General features: G+C 36.5%; 2 protein-coding genes across 3 annotated transcripts; one reads left to right on the top strand and one right to left on the bottom strand.

Annotated features, from left to right (window-relative positions):
- Positions 1 to 411: 411 nt before the first annotated feature.
- Positions 412 to 10,492, bottom strand: dhodh (dihydroorotate dehydrogenase). Of its 2 annotated transcripts, none has more exons than XM_028016016.1 (9): positions 10,385 to 10,492; positions 8,374 to 8,586; positions 8,081 to 8,280; positions 6,889 to 6,971; positions 6,353 to 6,540; positions 5,800 to 5,913; positions 4,829 to 4,982; positions 4,584 to 4,743; positions 412 to 3,358 (listed from the first exon to the last, which is right to left on the bottom strand). In XM_028016016.1, the coding sequence occupies exons 1-9, from the start codon at positions 10,400 to 10,402 to the stop codon at positions 3,289 to 3,291; spliced, it is 1,200 nt and encodes a 399-aa protein (XP_027871817.1). In that variant the 5' UTR covers positions 10,403 to 10,492; the 3' UTR covers positions 412 to 3,288. The 2 variants fall into 2 exon arrangements, with proteins under 2 accessions (XP_027871817.1, XP_027871818.1); XM_028016017.1 differs by lacking the exon at positions 10,385 to 10,492 and adding an exon at positions 10,163 to 10,304.
- Positions 10,493 to 10,833: 341 nt separating this feature from the next.
- pkd1l3 (polycystic kidney disease 1-like 3) lies at positions 10,834 to 21,636 on the top strand. Its single transcript, XM_028013847.1, has 23 exons — positions 10,834 to 11,205; positions 13,535 to 13,660; positions 13,815 to 13,840; positions 13,927 to 13,960; positions 14,100 to 14,170; positions 14,282 to 14,344; positions 14,432 to 14,587; positions 14,681 to 14,787; positions 14,858 to 14,981; positions 15,065 to 15,184; positions 15,450 to 15,669; positions 15,750 to 15,931; positions 16,019 to 16,249; positions 16,362 to 16,463; positions 16,710 to 16,888; positions 17,026 to 17,172; positions 17,276 to 17,478; positions 17,784 to 17,971; positions 18,046 to 18,178; positions 18,517 to 18,712; positions 18,805 to 19,024; positions 19,179 to 19,263; positions 20,657 to 21,636. The coding sequence occupies exons 1-23, from the start codon at positions 10,884 to 10,886 to the stop codon at positions 20,701 to 20,703; spliced, it is 3,282 nt and encodes a 1,093-aa protein (XP_027869648.1). The 5' UTR covers positions 10,834 to 10,883; the 3' UTR covers positions 20,704 to 21,636.
- The last annotated feature ends 44 nt before the right edge of the window (positions 21,637 to 21,680 follow it).

Genomic DNA, 21,680 nt, shown 5'->3' with positions numbered 1-21,680 from the left:
CAAACAAAAAAAATCCATATAAACAAAATCTGGTGGTACCTGGTGGCTGTAAATCAAAAATGCAGGGAGGCTGTTCTGATTGTTGTTACATTCAGAGCAGAAAGTTCTGCGCAGAGTTCAGAATATGAATCTAAGACTATTGATGTGGCCAGAGTCTGGCAATCACTAATGATGTAACAGATCTTGTTAATGGGTGGGGTTAATGTGTAGATTAACAGTCCATCCAACTCTTCATGAGACTCTTCACAATGTTGACCTCATCCTGCAGTAAATGTCATTAAAATGACCAGAATCAGAAACCACCGGAGGCTTGAGAAATCTGGAACAGCTTTCTGGTTAATCATATCGCCTGGATTCCTCATGACTTCCAGCAACATATTCAGAATATTCAAAAATATTTAGAGGCTGAAATTGTGTTTTTTCTACCCATTTAATGAAAAAAATCAAGGGAAAAACAAAGCACACTTTGTGATTTACGAGCATGTTGAACCATCTTTTTAGTATCAATACTGTCAAGTGATTTCTTTATGACTTCAGTCACTGCACAAGAACTTTTCTCTCTCTTGTCTTTACAATAGTACTCAACTTCATCCAGGTTTGCAGACATTTGTTTTTACACCCCACCCCAACGTTTTAGTCAGGTTGACATCTGGAGATCTTTCATCCATTCTGTTGCATATTTGTTGTTTTTTGGGGGAGGATATTGTGCTATTGATTACCCATTTCTCTGTTTCAATACCTTAGATCTAATATTAGAAGGCTCTTGTATTATTAATACGGTAGAGCTCCCCAGAGCCCACTGACCTCCATGTTTGAGGTGGTTCATTCCTGTCACATACCTGACTTACATGAGTGGGAAATTAACTTAATTTTTTGCAGGACTTGCTGATGAGGCAGTGCAATCAGATCAATCAGGTGTGCTGAGCAGAAGCATATCTACCACATGAATGATTGGCGGTATTTAAGAAGAAACAGCTTCAAGAGTTACATAAGAGAAATGATACAGTGGACCTTTCATTTCCTGCTAGCTCTAAAATTCAAAGCCAAGTGAAGCCTGCAGGGACAGGAGCTGTGCGGTCACCACTGTTACCTCCGAGCAATGACAGAAGTTATTTGAGGAACCCGTACATCCAAGTGGCCAACAGTTCAGAAAGTTTTGCTTCCCCTCCTCTTCTGACACCACATATGGGATGAGACGGTCTGGACTTTGCCTCAGGAGAGAAATAAGCAGCTCACAGCTGATCCTCACAGCACTGCTGCTTTCACACGCAGTAACTAATAAATATAACCTATTCTGGGCACTTTTTGAGAATTTCAATGTGTTGATAAGTGATAAAAAGCCAAGAATATTTCTTAGAGCAGCCATCTGCTCCAATTATCTGGACATGAAAACACACAGCTATGTGCAGACTTCCTTTGTTGCTGCAGGTATACAGCAAAGTCATATTAAACATACTGATGTCTAACAATCTCTCTGTCAGCATTCATGTATTTACTGCTGTTTCAGATGCTTTTCACCAATATTCAGATATTTAAATACAATAAAACCTTATTCAATTTACTATTGCATGATTCTTATATTTTATTAGGTTCTTGTCTGTTGCAAATATTTTCCATGTCATGCAGTTCTATTGACACACACAAAGGAAAGAGACTGCTTGAAAGGCAGCAACTTGAATTACAAATGCTTTCAAAGATCACAGCTTCATACAGGCTGTATCATCTAAACTGCACTTTATTGATCCCACAATGAATTTGCTCACATCTTTACTGAGAAAATTTAGAAAATTAGGGGTTTAGCGTGTACATAAGTATCAAGTTCAGTACCAATATTGGGCAGTGTATAAAAAATGGAAACGACAATTCTACCAAATCAACCACAAATCCTGCTGTCTCGATATTTTACCCACAGATTTCTTTAAGAAAGTTTTGCCAGTTATAGCGTCTGATATGACTCAATTGTTTTAAAAACTGTTTTGTTTTAAAAACATCAGCTATCAAATCACTGTTAAAAAAAAGAACAATCTAGAGAAGCTGCTATTGCAAAATTACAGGCCAATTTCAAATATTTAAATGATATTTAAATATTTGGTTGTTTTGATATCAAGATATCAAACCAACCACTTTGATATCTTTGCCCAAGTCACAATAGCACTGAGACTTCCCTTATCAAATCAGCCACATAAATGCACCAGAAGAACCACAGTTCTGGTTTTACTGGTTCTGTTCTCACAGAGTATATCAACCAAGTTCTAAAGTCCTTTCCCCTGCTCCCATTAGCTCAGAGAAAACTCTTTAAAATGCTTCTGTTAGCTTATAAATGACTGAATGGCTTTGCACCAAAATACATTATAGGCCTGTTGTTGTTTTTATCAACCTTCCAGACCACTCAGGTCTTCTAGTTCAATACTTTGCATCCCCAGAACCAGAACCAAACATGGAGAAGCAGCACTCAGGTTTTGTGCTCCACTAATCTGGAACAAACTTCCAGAAAAAGAGTTGATTTAAATCAAGTCTGAGAAACCCATTTGTTGGCAGCTGCCTTTGACTATTGCATATTTACTGAAACATCAATTTTAGTATGTTGTCCAACTTTTCTTTTGTTTCCTTTCCTTAATTATGCCCCTATGTTTTCATCATTTAAAGCACTGAACTGTCTAGTTGTTGAAACGAATGCATCTTGCCTGGAATCAGGTTTGCTGCACTGACACTCAAGCAGGTGTCACATGAATGCCAAGAACAACATGAATGAGATTTGGGTTTCAATGCATCTGAAATACACCAAGTTCTTACACTTTTATAGCTACAGCAACTGACAGCAATACAAAGAGAAAAAAAACATGTCAAAATTTGTGTTAAAGTTTAAATTGTATTTAATTATTCAAACAATTTTTAAGGTTTTAGCCAAATGTTGTTATGGCACATTATGTTCTTTATACAAACAAAAATATCTAAACTATTAAAAATGTTTTTAAGCACTTTGGTGTTTTCATGCATTTTAAAAACACAAACTTCTGTTACATTGTAACAAAACATGACCTGCTGTAATCAGGTTATAGACCTGCTTTACAATACAGTGACCAAAACAAAATATTCAAAAATTAAGATACTGTAATGTATTGAAAATGTAAAATGAAATATAAAAACAGATGATTTATTGCCACCCTGAAAATCAGAATGGACTAATGAACAATCCCAATAAATTTGAATTTATCACAGAAACTTGATTGTGTTGATTTGATGGAGAAGATGGCAGCTCCATGTGCTGCAGCGTCTTAGGAGGGTTTGCTAAGATTTTCTCTCTGATTCCCTGTGATCTGCTCCAACAGCCTCAGATACACAGCTAAAACCTTGATCTCTAAACAAAGAAAAGAAGTATTAGTAATAGTAATAAAAATCCCCTTTATTCTGCTGTAACTACTGAGGAGGTAACTAACAACAACCAAATAATAGACAGGCGGCAATAAATGTTTCACATTGATAAAAGCATGCAAGAAGATTGTGTAATCTAATTTCTAATGGTTTAGTCATTTATTTTACTCAGCACTCAGCTTCTTTCTCAAAGATAAGCTAACATGTTTGAAACTTAGTGATTATTACTATAGGAAGACGTATGTTGTTGCTCTGAAAACCAGAGAGAAAGCAGCTAACTCAGAAATCAGCTTTAATCTCCATGTGAGTATGGGACAAACATTAATAAAACATTTTCTGTCTTTGTCCAATAATAAAATTCTGCTTCTACAGAAACTTGTCTCTCCTTGCTGAAAAGTTTCTTTTTTGAGTTGCTGTCAGAGTGAATCTGGCTCGTTCAGTGATTCCAGAACCAGAACCAAATAAGGATAGGAAGCATTTAGTTTCAATGTTCCTCAACCCTAAAAACTGAGATATGCAGAACAGATGGTTCCTTTATATCAGGAAAACATTGCGGCTACATTGCAGCATACTTTTGTTTTTAGTTTGTTTATTTTTTTTGTTAACACTACTTTATTCATATGTGGTGCTTAAATTTTGACAGCTGTGTTTTTATATGCATCATGTATTTTGGATCAATTCTATCTCTGTCCTTGTGTTTCCCTATAAAGTGTTCTGAATTACGTGAACTGTGCTATGCAAAGTAACTTGCATTGCCTTAATATATAGAGATGGAAGTTTTGTTTTGAAATACTATTATATTTTTATTCATGCATTGGAGTTGCACTGTTTGATCACCTCACCTCATGTAGCCCCAATATGGACTCTTTCAAATTCCACCAAATTTTGGTAATTCCGTCTAATTTATCTCCCTCTCTGTTTGGTAATCTTTTCTGATTGTTTGGACTGTCGCTACTGCTGCTTCTTGATGTTACCACTTATTGCCTCTGGTCACTTATCTAAATGTACCAGATTCCTTGCAAATCATTTCATTCACACACTCATTGCTTGTGTGCAGCTATACTGTCAGTCAATGGTCATTTGATGTATAATGAAGTTTTTTTAGTCATTTAAGCTAAAATTATATCATCCTAAATCACTGATGTCAAAAACGTCGTTGGTATTGTTAATTTTGGTACATTTTCATAACCTCTTTATATGTTCATACTCACTTAAGAAGTTGTTCCAGTTCTTGCTTTATCTTCCTCACCACAGGAGGACCCTGATAGGTCAAGGCAGTATAGAGCTGAACCAGTGAGGCGCCAGCCCGGATCTTATCCATCGCATCCTGCCCACTGGCCACGCCCCCAATTCCAATGATCGGCACTTTACCTAAAACCAAACAAAGCTTCCCTTCATGTGTGCTCTCTTTACTCTAAGAGGGACAGTAAATGGAGAAAATGATGCAGACAGCAACCTTTGGTTAGATTATACATTTCTCTGACAGTCTTAGTGGAGAGGTCTTTGAGGGGCTGGCCACTCAGCCCACCAGCCTCAGACTTGCGTGGGTCTTTAAGCGTTTCTGGCCTGGACACAGTGGTGTTAGACACCATCAAACCATCTACTCCCAACTGCGAACACAGAGAAAAGACGACAGGACATGAACGGTGTGTGTTCCTGCAGAAACAAGCAGTAAAAGGAAAAGGACGATATTTACCCATAAACTTTATCGCATCATTAAATTAGAAGTTCAAAGCTGGCTTTTAGTTAAAGACGCAATATTTTAAAATTTTAACAAACTTTCAATAAAACCTTTCAAAGATTTTTTCTGTTTCTCATGACCATGAAACTCAGTAATATGTTTATTTAATCAAGAGTTGCTCTAACTTAAATATGGGTCTGAATCCTTAAAAACATTTTCTATTTGACTTTTATGAATTCAAATAAATTAACCTTTAAACAGATTTTACTCAGTGTGTTTATTTGATTGTGTGCTCATCTTTATTTGTGTTAAATAAGTATTAAATAAATGCTGAATATTCACAGAATTGATAAACATTTTACATTAATGTATCAAATAAGAACCCTGATAATTTGTTATTGCTATGAAAAACCTAATTTCTGCAGAAAAAACTAATTAATTTGAAATGAGCACAAAACAAGCAGCAGATGTTTCATCAGCAGTGCAAGTGGCTGCAGCTTTGCAAAGGGTGTGGACAGTTTGCATGGGAACATGACACTTTGAAGACATCACAGAAGGATATGACCTGCTACACTCCACAGTCTTTATTACTACGAGACAACAGAAATGAAAAATAATCTGGAACAAACAACAGATTTTATATAGCTGAATAGTTTATCAGATTAAACCTATGAATACAAATTGTTTCATTTAATTATAAAAGAAATGCAAACTCCACACAGACAAACACTGAATAATGTCCAAACCTCAGTAACAACATCAGCAATGTCCTGTTTGTCCTGGGCTGAGAGGTCAGGAGCGATCTTAACCAGGACTGGAGGTTTGCGTACTTCCTGCAGAGCATCACGCTCCTTTAAAACCTGAGCAGACAGGATGAGGTGAGAAGGCAGAACGAGCTTAGAGAACTTTTCTGAAAGAAACCCTGAAAATATAAATAATTTTTCAAAAACAGTTCTTTTAACTAGTTTCTAAACAACAATGCTGAGTTTGTTCACCATCAGAAATTATTTTTAAAAAACCTAATTGAGCATAGAAACTTATTTGATGGAATTTCATCCCAACAGCTGTGAATAATTGGTTGATGGAAAATGCTGTAGGGCTTTCAAATACTCTTTTAAGCAGCATAAATCGAAATACCAACAAGCTTGCATTGAGGTCATAGGGCAAAGGGCTTTTGTCACTCTAGTCACCGCAGAGCGGCATTCATTAACTCTGCCCTTGAGATTCCTTTAGCTGGAAGGAAAGTTGTGGAAAGTTTTCTTTCCTGGTCATAAAAATTAAACATCCGGCGAGTCCTACCGTGCGTAAAAGCTGCCGGAGCTCAGCCTTCCCCTGCAGATCTCGCAGGCCTGGCGTATTGGGGCTGCTGACGTTGACCACCAGGTAGTCAGCGAGCGGACCCAGAGCTCTTACCCCCTCCGAGTAATCTGCAGATGCATCCTGGGAAAGCTTGTTCTTCCCCAGGTTGATGCCCAGGGGAAGGCCAGCTGTAAACAAAAGAAGCACAAGCAGACACACAAACAGCAAGGGTCAGGTAAACACAAACACAGCTTGGATCACTGCATGCATGGCTCAGCAGAGGCAGAGAGAGCTGATGCGCTAAATGAGCTGCGAGCAATAAAACGTGAGACAAGGTGAGGTCAGGAACATTTAAACGCACCCAAAGATTAGAAAGAACAGTTTAATTTCCTCTTAAACTCTTCCAACACAATCCAATGATTAAAATCACAACATCTCGTGTCAGTAAAACATTCATTTGCTTTGCTGCATTTGTGTTTCTTTAAGTTTAATTGAAATATTTACAGTAAGCTATGGGCCATGAGATGTACACTCACTCTTACTGAGCTTTTGCTGCGTTTCTCCTCTAGTCTTCAACCTTGTGTGGACCTCTGCCAAACCACAGCTGTTGAATCCGTACCTTGACAAAATAAACGCACAAGACTTTCACAACAGCAATGACCTAAAGTCTAGTTTATTATTTTACTACCTTATATCTATTTGGGTTAAAATGATTAATCATATTAATCACGATCAATCGATTACTAAAATAATTGTCAACATATTTAGTAATCGATTAACTGTTAACTTTAGCAAATAGACTCAACAAAAGATAATTTGCTGAAAAAAACAAAACAAAATTAAGTCGAAACTGTACAAAAAATATAAAAATGTTGTATTAAAGATAAAAACACCTTTGTCTATAAACATGTTTTACCCATAATTTCTCAAGTGAAAGTTTTAGCTTCACCTGGTTCAATTCTGTGTAAAAAAAAAAAATTAAATCTCCTATTAAGCAACTTTTGCTATCCAATTATTAATTGGTTAATCTAAAGAATAGCCAACAGATTAGCTCTACACTGCATTGATGTTAAGTCAAGCAAAAAAGGCTGAGCTTTTCAGATGTTAGAAGTATTCTTTTAGCTGCAGATGCATCATTTGCTACAAATGGTCAAGTGTGCACTAAAGGAATGCAATGTTACTGCATATTTTCTTATTTAAAAAATAAAGTGAATTATTTATTTGCATCTTTTAATGTATTCCTAATACTGCATAAAAGGGCTGAAGTGAGTAAATAAAAAATTTGCAGAATGTGTCACTTTTTTTTATTGATTCTCAGAATAAATTGATTACTAAAATAATAATTACTTGCAGCCCTAATATCTATATGTGAATCACTTATATGGATCCAGTCCTTAAGCTGTACACAAGACGTGGACCAATACATCTCCTGTTATTTAAGTTTTATGACCTGAAATTTTAAAAGTAAACTACAGAAAATAACATTTTGTACAGAATTTAATAAGCTAAAAATGTTTGATGAATAACCAAGCTTACTTTTCTGTATATTTCCGCAGCACAGATTAAACTGACTTTATTCAATAATGGTCATTGCATGAATACATGTGAAAACTGTAAAATACAGCTCAAATCAGAGTTTACTTAGTTAAACCTATACTAGTCTGTATAGATTTAACTAAGGGGATAAAATACATAAGAGAATGCAGTTTATTGCCTTTCCAAACATACCTGTTAATAACCGCCTGATCTTCAGGGAGTCGAAACACACGGGGTTTAGGATTTCCCTCCTGAGGTTTTGGTGTGATCGTACCCACTTCAACAAAACCAAACCCCAGTTTGTACAAGCCGTCCACAGCCTCGCCATGCTTATCAAATCCTGCCGCAATCCCAACAGGGTTTTTGAACTTCAGTCCAAGCACATTCACTTCCTGTAGACACACAGCAGCAAACAGAACAGAGTTTGATTAATCTCTATGAGAAGAGTCTGGTTTATAGAGGAGACATTGAAGTTACTTGCTTACCAGTGACGCCGGGTCCTGGTAGCGGTTCAGAGGAACCAGACCCAGTCCTATCATCTTCACTGACAATACATGTCCTGTTTCTGGGCCCACAAGCCTCTGCAGCAAAGGCATCAGCTGGTTGGCATAGAAGCGCTCATCTCCAACAACAGTGAGATAGGAAGCAAACAAAAGACTGCCCGAGCTGATGACCTTCACTGCCTCTTTGAGCTGCTTCTGTTGATGAAACCATGAAAAAATATTTCAAATAGTTGTGTTTAAACTGTTTGTAATTAGGTTACAAAAATTACCTTGTTTGTGGTGATTTGTTTTCCACATTGAGCTAAGATAGGAATACCGACTGATGTATGAGTGACTAAATAACAAACACAAGTGAAGCCGATACCACTCAGATGTCAAACTCTAAGGTTATTATCTGTTATTGAACAAATATGCTAAACAATATGGAAACACAATAATCCACTTGTTCTTGCTAGATGAGCATGTTTAGTGTCAACTTTAAACAACTCCAAAGTGATGTAAACATTTTGTATTCTCAAATATCAGCAAAGTCTTACAAAAAAAAAAAAACTAAATTATCATCCTAACCATTTTTAGGAGGTTTTATTGTTGTGTAATACATCCAAGAATTTGCTACACTTGATTATCCTGAATTAAAAATAAGACTATTTTAAGTCACTTCAGTTCAAATAAATCATATATCATTTATTAGTTTCCCTTTATCAATATGTACAAAATATGCACCGAACAATGACTTCAAAAAGCAACGCTGGGATTTTAGTAAACATTTAAACTCCATACACATATTAGTTGAATTGACTTGTTATTGGTTGCCTGTTCTGTTCAGACACAACATTGGGTCACATGTGAGAGTTAAGTGCCTTAAACGATGACATCAAAACAACAAGAAATTTTTTAAAATTCAGAAGGCGGTCATGTATTGAGATAGAGATGCATCAATCACACTTGAACTTTGCTTGTACTGATTTCCAGATTTCCTGATTCATATGTATTATATGAACTCAAACTGAAAAGAGGGAAAAAAATGTGTTGCACGTTTTTTTTTTCACGTTCATGCATCAACCATGACCTGATTTTTAAAATGTCATTTGGTCAGATTACGGGCAGAAAATTTTTGCAGCTCTTAGTTTTTGTGCATTTATTGGATTGGGAGGACGGCCGGGATTTTGATGTTTCAGTGTTTGACTCACTGATCAACAGTCAGAAATGAGCTGGGGAATGTCTGGCGATCTCTGGTCGATTGATTGGTGCATCTCTAATCTCTTGTTTTAAATAAAGCAAACAAAGTCCAAGGAATACCTTAGAAAAACTTACAGAAAGCCTGGAGAAATACTCATCAAGACCACTTACAATGTTTTTTATTGCAATCTATATATATATATATATATATATATATATATATATATATATATATATATATATATTAAGCTGGAGGTATAATTTACATTTTGCAAATAAGAAAACTCCTAGGAGTCTTTTCTCTTTGACTATTGTCTGTTTTTTAAAAACAAGAACACAATGGTTGTATTGTCAAGTTTTGCTTATACTTTTATTTTATTGTGCCTCGTGAGAAATAATAAACAGGAAACTATTCAAAAAGGTCTTGATAACTTTGGAAGAAAAACCTTCAGCAATCATTTTAGGACTGGTAAAAGTGCTGGTTTCCATGAAGAGTAGTGGGAAAAAAAAGCTCAAAAGAAATGTGCTAAATAAAAGGAGCGTGTTGACATATTTTCTTTTCCTCTCAGTCATGGCGAATAGCGTCTCTTACCTTTAATTTTCACCAGACTAAACAAAATTAGAGCTATATAAAAGCAGCAAAATAAACTCGGGTAACTTGTGCTCTTGGTAGCGACAGAAATGAATGGCTGTGTTTATTGTTTAGCTCCTGCTGTAGAGCAAAGAAGCAAAGCGGGGAAACGGAAACACGCATGTAGTCCAGGAACATCTAATTCAATGAAAAATTACATTTTGCTACACTGTGCAAATTTACCTTCAATCGTCCCGCCATGGAGACACCGTGTTAAAGGACACCGTGTTGTTATTTCCTACATGTTACACAAACTCTCACGCTTCCTCCACATCTTCTCGCGATACTTACGTCACAAGGCCAAAATCTTGATACGACCAAGAAAGGGGACAGATTCATATAATTAAAGTACACAAACTTTTTTTTTTATTCGTAAAAGTTATAAATCCCATACACACTATTGACAAACAACATCTGTTGGCTAAAATTATAAATCATGTTCAGAACATTTCATTGGCCTGCGTAAGGAGGGAAAACTTGACTCAACTTGAGTGACATCAAGCAGCTCCTTCGCTTTGCATCTTGTTTGAGTGGCTGCACTGATTTTCATAAAGTACTAAGAACATATGCAGAGTCCTCCGGCTTTTTTTTTGCCGGAGGAAGTTTTCTCATTTTCATATGACAGACTGAAGGCACCAAGCTCAGTAGAAGGTCCAGCCACAGGGCCAGCAGCACAATAGACATGTTACTCCAAACTTTTGTCTTGCTGTGGATCTCTTATGGACGCCTGTCTTTAACCGAAAAGTGTGAGACCTGCCCGGACGGCAACCTGACAGCATCATGCGAGTTTGTTTGGCAAAATGTCTGCTTGGAGTTTGTGGAGGAGTCAGAAACTTGGTACCAAGCAAGGAGCAGCTGTAAGGAGAGAGGAGGGAAGCTGCTGAATGTGCTGAATAGCCCAATCCAAATGTTCCTGAGCAACATTACCAGAGAGAAAAACACCAGCAGCTTCACCTGGTGGGTGGAAAAAGGGGTCCAAGCACATCATAGGGATCCATCCCCAAGTGAGTCAAATTATTTTACTCCTCTGTAACTTATTACAACTGCAAACAAATGTTGCTTTCCATCTTTTGTTTAGTCTAGCCTTCACAATAAAGTTATGAAAAATAGCCTCTTCAAATTGGTTTGCACATGATCAGTTAGTTTTGTTAAGAAAAAACGGTGTGAACTACATCTATGGTGAAAATAAGTGAATTCTAAGGTATAATGTATAAGTAATTTTGTTCTTACCAGATTGTAAAAGTACATACATCTAATCTAACCTTAAGTGTGTAGTGGCTCCACAAGCTCTACATGGTCATTATTAATTTAACACAAATGAAAGCAAAAATGTAAAATTAACTATATAAAATAAATTAAACTTAACCTAAGAGATTATAGACACAGTAAAGTGGCTGTCTTCTCTTTTGGGAAGTGCATCTCAGGATTTCATTTGAATTCTTGTCATCAAGGCTGCAACAACATCTTCATTTAAATAGTTTTGAATATTTTTTCCCTGTTAAGGACAAAGGTCCTTAAAAGAAAAATTGTGTAATTCAATTGAAAAAGCACCCAACTTCTTTATAAACTGAGCAAAACACAAGGCATGTATTATTTTGTTTCACATTATTCTGAAGTTGCTGAAAAACAATCTGAGTAAACAGAAGCTGATGAAGCAATATAAGAGAAGTTACTTTACATTTCATCTAAACTACACATAAATGTGTTTGAAAAGCATAAAATGAAAGACGTCCAGATTAGAATTGCATGCATACATAAATGTATTTGAGCAATCTAAGGGGTTGATCACATAGCCCAACCGAACCAGAGTTCCTTTGTCTTTTCATTCTGGTAGATTTTAAAAGAACATAAGAGCATGAAGAGTACACTTTTCATCATCTATTACAGGATTATGAATAGTTGCCTAGATGAAACAGCAATAAGAAAGATGCCAACACATGTTTGGAAGGATGGCTTTTCTTAAAATAAAACACCTAGCTCTTTAAGACTCTCATGTAAAACTACGTATAAGCATTTTACAAACCATGAACTTGAATTTTATTACAAATTATAGTAATAAAACCTGCAATTCAAAAACATTGGAGGTGTTCTATGATGGTTCTCTTTTCACCCAACAGGAATGTCTGACAAATGAGTAACTGAACACTTACCATTACAGTATTCATTTTCATACCCCATTAAGAATGCTGGGCATTTAATTCATTTAAGGTTTTATTAATTTGCAGTCTTATTCAGTTTTGACCATGAGTCAGTTACCTGGTACACAGCTTGGAGATGTTTTGCAATTTCTTTAACAACCAACTGGCTTGTTTATATTTCCTACTGCAAGAAAATATAAATTTGTGATTTCAAAATAAGTTTGAAAAAGTTGTTCAAACTTATTTTGGCTTGACCAGGAGTCTTATTAATTCATATTTTATACTACTACAAACATGAATCAGACCCACAGTCAATAAAAACAGAGTGAAATATTCAACTAAATTAAATAAAGATAGAATAGGCAGAGAATTAACTTGTTACATAATGATGACATACTGTACATCTGGCTATTAAATAAATAAATAAATAAAATTATTTGTTTATTGTCAAAATATTAATATAGTGTTAATAAATTTTGAAGTTGGAAGGCCTCTTTGCCATTGCCTCTTTAGTTCCCTCACATTCAAGTCAAGACTCCAGCTGGAGCACTCCAAAACATACAAATTACCTCCAGTCAGACAAAACATGTTGGTCAAATTTAACTATTACTTTAAATCCAAATCTGCCAAGAGCATATTGTTAAACTGAACTGTTTTATTTTTTAAACCGGTAGTTCAGAGAACTCTTAGACCAAGCTGGTAATATTTTGCTTGTCCTCTATCTCTGGTGGAAGATCTACACATGGCGAAAACTCCTACCTTCATTTAATGAGCTTAATGAGTTAATGAGAGTTAGATTTAATAATAATTTGCCTCTTTCTACTCCTTTCTGAAATAGTAAGATACATTTTTTATGCTAACATATGTTGTTTAAATGTTCCAAATAATTAGCTCATTCATTTATTCATTCATTCATTCAAATTATATTTTGTGAAAAAGGTAACACTTTATTTGACGGGTTGTGAATAAGACTGTCATGACACCGTCATAAACATGACATAACACCAGTCATGAACATGAGTAAGTCTTCATGAATATTTAGGACTGTTGTCATAAAGTGTCATTCGGTAAATCATGACACTTTTCAAAATAAAGTTGACATTATTCAAAATGTATTTATTATGACAACTTGACATTAACCAAGAAGTGTTACCGAGACTGTCCAGAAATGTCTGACTATTGTTTGTTCTGTCAGGTCTTAAGAGGTTAAAAACAGAAAAAGAAGAAGCTTTGAAGGAACTCTGCACATATATGAAGCTGAGTCCTCCTCGGCTCCTATCGTCCGACTGCAGCAAGAGACGAGGATCTCTCTGCACACATAGTATGTGGAGGCCACCAGTCAAATATTTTCTTTATATCTGCATTTTATCTCTTTCCTTTCACGCATAAAAAAGAAGTAGAATGTAATTATCACCATTTGTATTTGCTTTGATGCTGTACTTAATATCCCAATTTGTGTAATTCTCTATTTAAAGCTTCAAGGTCTCCATCAAATTTAAAGGTAAGATATAAATCTCACTCTAAAAGTAAAAAATCTATGAGGACCAGTTTTAAGGTCCTTTTCTTTTGTTGGTGTTTTCTCTTTAGAATGCAAAAACCTCCAGTGATGTCGCTAGGCGTCGTAAGTTAACTACTTAAATTACATCTTAAGGAAATAGTGGTAGGCTGCGGATATGTGTGTTGTTTATACATCTGGCTAGTAGATAAATAAATAAATAAATAAATAAATAAATAAATAAATAAAGGTATTTTTATTTCAGGGACCAAAAGGGATTTCATTGATTTGGATCAAATGAAAGGAAATATCAGCAACATTACTGGTCTACTAGAGGTGAGGCAAGCCACTTATGTGACATTAAATGAATAAAGTAATTGAGTTCTTGAGTTAAAAGTACACATATTTCTGTATTACATGAAAAAATATACTATGTTTCTGAGGTAGAATGCAGAAGGATTTCTGACATACATGGAAACAACTGCAGGAGAACCTTCTGATGAAAATAGGGTAAGATGTTTTCTTTCATCATAATTAATATCCTGTTGTCTTACATTGTGTTAAACTTTGTCCTTTGTCCTTTTTCCCTTTCCACAGAACAAATTTATTTCCTATCTGTTGGGTGGCACAAACAAACTGGACCGTAATTTTGCTAAAGCTCATCCTGCTACCATCGACTCCATCATCAAGTGTAGCAATGCCATCCTTTATCTGACTATGCAAAAATGTGATTTTGATCGCAACCAAAATAACGTAAGTTTGTTTATTGTCACTATTAAACACATGGACACTGTGTTACCCTTTTGGCTTTTGAAGTCAGATGGCATTGCTTTCTCCTTTCACCAGCAATTTTTTGAGAATGTATTGGAGCTCATTAAAGCAGCTTCTCTGTTGCTCGTGGGGGAGACACCAACTGTCTCCAGGACCCCATTAGGCAGTGTCATAACAAGCGCGTAAGTTTCTTCTCCATTTTCTTACTTTTGTCTTATATAATTGGACTAAATTTGATTTCCCTTCAATCAGGTACAAACCTGAGAAGCTCAGCAATGCAGTGCTGGGTTCAAAGGAAGACGGAGGGATGGTCAAGCTCCCTTCGTTCTCAGCAATGCAATCAAGCATTGGGAAGTATGACAATGTCATTGCACAGGTCTGTGTGAGTTACTGTCACATATTGGTTTTTTAAAATATTTTTTGCAGCCTTTTATAACAGAGATTGTCTCTCGTTTTTAGATGGCTACATTCACAGTCAACCCCTACCCCTCTGCAAACATATCAGGAAATGTTTGCAACTTTATGCTCAGTGATGGAAAATCTGAGATTATGCTGGGAAATCTCTCAGAGATGGTTGAGGTACAGCCAATGTGAAAAAAAAGTTTTTTGTCATTAAAGAACAATGTTTATGTTTTAACCTCAAGAACTAAGCGCTTTACATGTAGTCACATAAATAACGTGAAGAATGATAGAAGTGTTTAAAATTTTATCATCCGAAGTATTTCTGTGTTTCTGAAACGTGAAACTATTCTTGTGAAATCATTTTTGTTTGAAGCCTTTTGTTAGACACATCAGGCACTTCATCCTAATGGTTCTTATCATGAAAACATCTTTTCTGCCTCAGATCTTTTTGCCTCGCCTCAATAATTCAGCTCTGACCAGCACCGCTATCGTGTTGACTAAGAACACAAGGTCTGTATCTCAGATCAATGTGTCTGACACCAAGATGACCATATTATTTAACGTCGAACCAAGCATCAACGTGTCACTAGCTGTTTTCTTGTCTTATGAATCACCTCCCAACTCTACATATTTCCACAACTCAACCATTTTGAGCCACTCAGGTAACCATCACTAGCACCTACACTACCCTTTGCTCTTCGTGGTTGAGGTTTGATGACAGACTGATATATTTTGGCTTCAGAGAACTATCGCTGGTTGATTACCCCTGAGATGCTAAAGAACACATCAGGGGCTTGGTATGTGGAAGCCAGACTTGTGAATTTCACGCTGGAAAGAGAAGTGACGCTGAAAATTAGCACATACCTTACCAGGTGCCTTTACTGGCACACTAAGAATGAGGAGTGGAGCGATGAAGGCTGCAGGGTACGCACATTGTTTGGATTCATATCTTGGGGTTAGCAGTAGATACACGGCTTACTAAACAGTGGTGCGTGTTTTTCTGCCATGCAGGTGGGAGAGAAAAGCAGTCCGGAGCTGACACAGTGTCTATGTAACCACCTGACTCTCTTTGGGAGCTCCTTCTTTGTGATGCCAAACTATGTTGACGTGTCTAGAACAGCAGAGCTGTTTGCCACAGTGAATCAGAATTACGTGGTTTTGGCCCTGCTGTGTGCTTTCTATGGTCTTTACCTGATGACACTGCTGTGGGCCTGCTACGCTGACCGCAGAGCGAGCTCTAAGGTCAGACATCTAACGTTTGTGCTTCTCCTTTTTCACGCTGAATGTTATTAGTTGAATAATGTCTTCCAGCAAATCTAATTGTATTCACTGTCATGCATTTTATATCTGTCAGAGGAAGATAACTCTGTTGGAGGACAATCACCCAGGAACTCAGTACAACTATCTGATCGGGGTCCAGACGGGACATCGCAGAGGCGCAGGCACTTCTGCTAACGTAAAACATTTAAGTGTTCAGAATTAGAATTAAATTTTATCATTAACACAAGTACAAGCTTCCATTCTTCACTTAGATATTTTATTTTCTGGCCAAGCAGGACACAACTTATTTACTTATAAATACTTATTTTCTTCTGGATAGAATATGTGCAGCATTTCCTTGCATGCATGAAAACATCTATTATGTGGAACATTGATATGTCGTTCCAGTGCTGTTCCATCAGTTCTCGTTGCTGTCCTGCAGGTCACAATGAAGCTGATTGGCACAGAAGCAGACAGTACCATACACACCCTGACCGATCCCGAAAAGCCGGTGTTTGAGAGAGGATCCTTTGACATGTTCCTTTTGTCCACACCCTACCCACTGGGAGAACTGAAAAACATTCGCCTGCAGCATGACAACTCGGGAGGTCACTCATCATGGTAACAGAGGCTGAGACATTCAAACATTAAACTTTTCTGTCTCATCTGTACTAAAACACAAATTTAAAAAAAACAAACTGTTACTAGTTGTTTTAGTCTCTACCAAAAACTCCTGTACCTTTTTTCTCACATGTAAGGTATGTCAGCAAAGTGACCATACAGGACCTTCAAAGTAAAAATGTTTGGCATTTCTTCTGTAACTGCTGGCTGAGCTCTGACCAAGGAGACGGAATGACCAAGAAAACCTTTAATTCTGCAAAAAGCAACGAGATCGCAAGTTTCAGGTAAGAATATGTTGTTCACACTGAAGATAAAATCCTTAGCCTTTGACAGAGCCAGGTTTAACTGTTCTGTTTTTATTTTTTTATTCTTCTCTTTTTTGGTCAGGAATATTTTCCAGAGCCGAACATCGACTGGTTTTAGGGATGAACACATCTGGGTGTCCATCGTGGATCCCCCATCCCGCAGTCCTTTCACCCGAGCTCAGAGGGTTTCCTGCTGCATGAGCCTGCTCCTGTGCACCATGGCCATCAATATCGCCTTCTGGAACATTCCTGTAGATCCAAACTCTGCTGTGGTCGTTTCAATAGGTGGCTGCATAGCTTTTAACTTAAAATCTTAATGATCTGAGGAGCAAAACTTCATGCACTTAGAAAAAATACTGCATAAGAAACTTTTGAAAACTAATCTGAAACTTAGTTCAGATTAGTTTGAACTAATCTGACCTAATCTAAAACATAAAAAAGACCAAAAAAATCAAGAACCTTACAAGTACATATGTATTTATCGTATATTTCCAATTCAGTAAATGAACAAAAGTAAAGTGTAATTTATTTTGATAAACTGAAAGCTTCCATGTAAAAATGTTTTAAAATACTTCATGTTTTTGCTCCAGGATCCCTCCAGATGACTTGGCAGGATGTCATGGTGGGTGTGCAGAGCGGTCTTCTTATGTTCCCCATCAATATCCTCATCATAACCATTTTCCGAAGCATCCGACCTCGCATTATTTCAAAATCCAAGAAAGATGACCCTGATGAGATCTTCAAGCCTCCAGCTGTCTCCATTCCTACTGTCCTGAATGTGAGTTTTGTTTTGTTTTGTCAAGACCAGACTAAAGTCTCTTGAGTGCAAATATTTAATTTATTTTACTGCAGGAAACTGAGAAGATTATTTCTCTGGTGAGCATGAATCCAAGGAACAAGATGTCAGAGGTTCTCAAACTGGAGGCCTCTTATGATCTGGTCCCAGCTTTGGACCGGCTTCATGTCTTTATCCAGCACATGCAAGGTGTTGTTTTTGTTGTTGTTTGACATAAATAAAATAAAGAATATAGCACATGTGAGATAGAAGGAAGATATGCTGAAATACATCTGCTTGTAAATATTAAAAACAAAACCAGATTTTTAAACAGCAGAAAATGAATTAAAAACTAAATTGTGTCAGAGTACTTTGGGGTTTTTTTTGTTTTATTTTATCAAGAAAAGTGCAGAAATACAAATATGTTTAATCTAATCTTAACTGGTTAGAATAAATCATATTATGTTTATAATTACAGTTAGATTTTCCGTAGAAAAGTACCTCAGGACTTTTCTTTACAAGCTGGTCCTTCAATAAATCCTCCACAGGTGAGAGTGAGAGCGACAACCACTGGGTCTACTGCAGCAAGTTCCTCCTGGCCGGTCTGTGCCACCTCCTCATGAACCTGGAAAAACTGGATGCAAAAAACTTCTCCTGTCCAGAAGAGTACCAGCGTGTTCTCGACAACACCAACCTGCTGGTTCGCAAGGCTGAGATGGTCTTGAGCAGTCACCTGTCCAACTGGTTGGCCCACTCACACCACTAATTACATGTTCTTTCCTATGTTTTCTCCCATTCAATTTTCTTTTCTTTTTATTTGTCTTTTTTTTAAACAGTCCAGTCCCTGTGAGGAAGAAGAAGAAGACCCCGACAGGTGTCAAGCTGCCCTGGTGGTGTGTGTTCATTGGCTGGTTCCTGTTGCTCTCCATCAGTGGGATATCCACTTACTTCACCCTGCTGTACGGCTTCGAGTACGGCAAAGAGAAATCCATTAAGTGGGTCATGTCTTTGGGTCTGTCCCTTTTTGAGAGCATCTTCATACTGCAGCCTCTAAAGGTGGGTACCTTAAAGGAAATCAGTCTTATTCAAAAACTATGATTACAAGACGTTGCACTTGTTTGGTACATGCAGCCTGGAACTGATTGCCTGTATTGTCTCTCGTTGAACGGATTGTTTCTGAAAGATTTTACTGTGATGTTTTTGTTCCCAGGTGATAGGTGTTGCTGTGTTCTTCGCGTTGCTGCTGAAACCTGTGGCTGTGGAGGAGACTGAAGAAGCAGCACAGGCACTGTTAGGTAGGATAATGATATATAATGTAGGACTTGATATGTTTGATTGGCTTTTAGAAAAATATAGTGAATAGAGCTGAAGAGTCAGCATCAGTGAGTGTTGTTTTCTTCATGATCTGAGAGGACTGCTGTCTCTATTTTCAGTGTTTGTCTTTCTCGCATGAAAGAAGACAAACTATTTACTGCAGTGTGCAATCAGTTTCTCTTACTTTTGTAATGTCAGTATTTATATGCTAATGTAAAATAAAATATTTATTTAGAGTGATAATATTAATCATTCACTAAGTGAATGATTAATACCTTAGTGAATGAGGTATTATTAGTGAATAATACCTCATTGAAAAAAACATAATTTTTTTCAAATTATGCTGAAAAAAACATTCATACCAGCTGCTGGTATGAGCAAAGCAAATGTTTTTTAGCATCTTTACAGTTTTAGCTCAGTCTCACCAACTGTGTTTCCACATCTGGAGGCCAGGTGCTGCTTCTGAAAAGCAACATGGTCCAACTTTACAGCATCTATTCAGATTAGACTCAGAATATTTTTGGATAACTTAAAATAAAATAAAGACTCCTTTAAAAACTCCCAGTGGCTATCTAAAAGATGTGGTTCTTGTAGTTTGGTTGCAACAAAATATGTTTAAACTAATTTGTTTAATTACAGTTTGGATTGTATGCTGCTAATTGACAACAAAATGTGATCTTGAGGCAGATGAAAGACAAGGATCCAGTTCCATCTAGATTCTTCTGAATTAGTAGCTCACGTTAAGCCAAATCAGTCCATTTTTATGCAGCTCAGGATAAAAATCTTTTTAAAACTAGAGTTCAGTTCTGGATCTAGTATACAAAGTTTTCCCTAGCAATTTTGATCTAGATGAGAGAAGAAAAGATAATTTAACACTATAAATACTTTCTTTTTGATGTTTGCATCTTATCCTCAGTTTTGCCTCAGTGTGAAGTGTTAGTAGCATGTTTTGTCCAGTAGGTGGGGCTGCAGTCACTTTCTAAATTTGGAACCCTCCCATCAAAATATTTTTGTCTAGCTTTTCACTCCAGAAAGGATGTTTTCATGAAATATATAAGACTTTTATATAACAAAAAACAAGATAGAAATCTTGTGATGGAAGAACTGGCTTTGAACCAACCTGAGAAACCTTCTTAATGCAATTTGACTTACACATTATTTATTCATGCCTTGGTATTTCATTCACTGTAGGGAGCTCTTACATAAATGTGCCTATCACACTGAAAAGAAATAAAATAAAATTGTTGGACAACTTTAACAGAGCAACATGATTCATGTCAGATTAATTCTCTTCAAGTGTTGTCAGTGCGCACTTGGTTCCTCAGAGGGCTGAAGTGTTATGAGAGCTGAGCTGGTGTCCTCTCTGTCTCACAGCGCAACAGGACAGATGCAGACGCTACACCGGCAGAGATGTCCTGTGAGGATACAACACCTAACCAAACAGGCTTTGCTCTGTATGAATACCATCATCACGCCTGCTTGTCTTCAACACATGCTACTCTATAAATATCTAATAACACTTTCTGATGTTTTCCTATGTACAGAGTCTTTCTTTAGTGGGGAGTCATAGTAAATGGGTGATGAAATGACTGATTAAATATGTAAACATGTTGATAGCTATGTATGTTTATTAATGTAAACCACCGATGTTTAAAGCTGGTCACAGCTCAACTGGTAATTTGCAGAAGTGAAATAGTTTCAATACTATAAAACAATTAGTAAGTAATAAAAATAGTTGTTTGCTCAAAGAATCATAATACAAAGTTTCACATTAGTTTACTTAATTACATGACTTCAAGTTGAACTGTTGAATTGTTTTAAATTATGTTGAAAAAAACATTCAAATTAAACAGATTTTTTGGTTTTAGTATGGAAATTATAGGACTTTATAAGATGAAACAGTAGGACAAAATAATGTTAGTAAGTAACATAAAAAAATGCAAGATTAGATCTCAGATCTCTTGTTCCTGTCAGCATGCATCACAGAGAGTCACTTTAAATGAAGGTACACTCTAGACAAGTGGGAGGGTCTGCTTATGTAATTGCACATATGGGAACTGATGGATAATTGATCACATTTTTATTGCACTTCTGTCCATGTAAGACATGCTGAAAGGGGGATGTTGCATTTTTTTTTATCATCTGTGGGTTCTAGGATTCAGTGTTTCCCCCCTCCTGAATGCTTTATGTGTGGGACTAACTAAATTTGAGTCTTTGCTTTCAGTTTTCTAGATGCACGTTTCTGCTGTAGACATTTTCATTTTCGTGGTAGATATTTTACACCAATCACAAAGTTCCTGTTCTTCCTTTTTATTTATTGGTATTAGATGTGTGAATTTAAATAAAGCTATTTCTTCCAAACGTTTTGAGGATCATTCATCTTTTATGCTGACTACAC

This window comes from Xiphophorus couchianus, chromosome 4 (assembly GCF_001444195.1).
Source record: "Xiphophorus couchianus chromosome 4, X_couchianus-1.0, whole genome shotgun sequence".
NCBI lineage: Eukaryota > Metazoa > Chordata > Actinopteri > Cyprinodontiformes > Poeciliidae > Xiphophorus > Xiphophorus couchianus.
The sequence above is the reverse complement of the archived record's forward strand: the minus strand, read 5'-3'. Positions and strand labels throughout refer to the sequence as shown.

Bases quoted from the DNA above. Each gene is read 5' to 3' on its own strand.
- dhodh (XM_028016016.1), bottom strand. The intron at 8,281-8,373 runs GTAAGCAAGTAA...GTGTGTCTACAG, and splicing joins ACCAGGACCCGGCGTCACTG to GAAGTGAATGTGCTTGGACT. The intron at 5,914-6,352 runs GTAGGACTCGCC...CTGTCTGCTCAG, and splicing joins TCCGGCAGCTTTTACGCACG to GTTTTAAAGGAGCGTGATGC.
- pkd1l3 (XM_028013847.1), top strand. From the start codon at position 10,884: ATGTTACTCCAAACTTTTGTCTTGCTGTGGATCTCTTATGGACGCCTG. The intron at 14,588-14,680 runs GTAAGTTTGTTT...TCCTTTCACCAG, and splicing joins TTGATCGCAACCAAAATAAC to CAATTTTTTGAGAATGTATT. The intron at 17,173-17,275 runs GTAAGAATATGT...TTTTTTGGTCAG, and splicing joins AACGAGATCGCAAGTTTCAG to GAATATTTTCCAGAGCCGAA.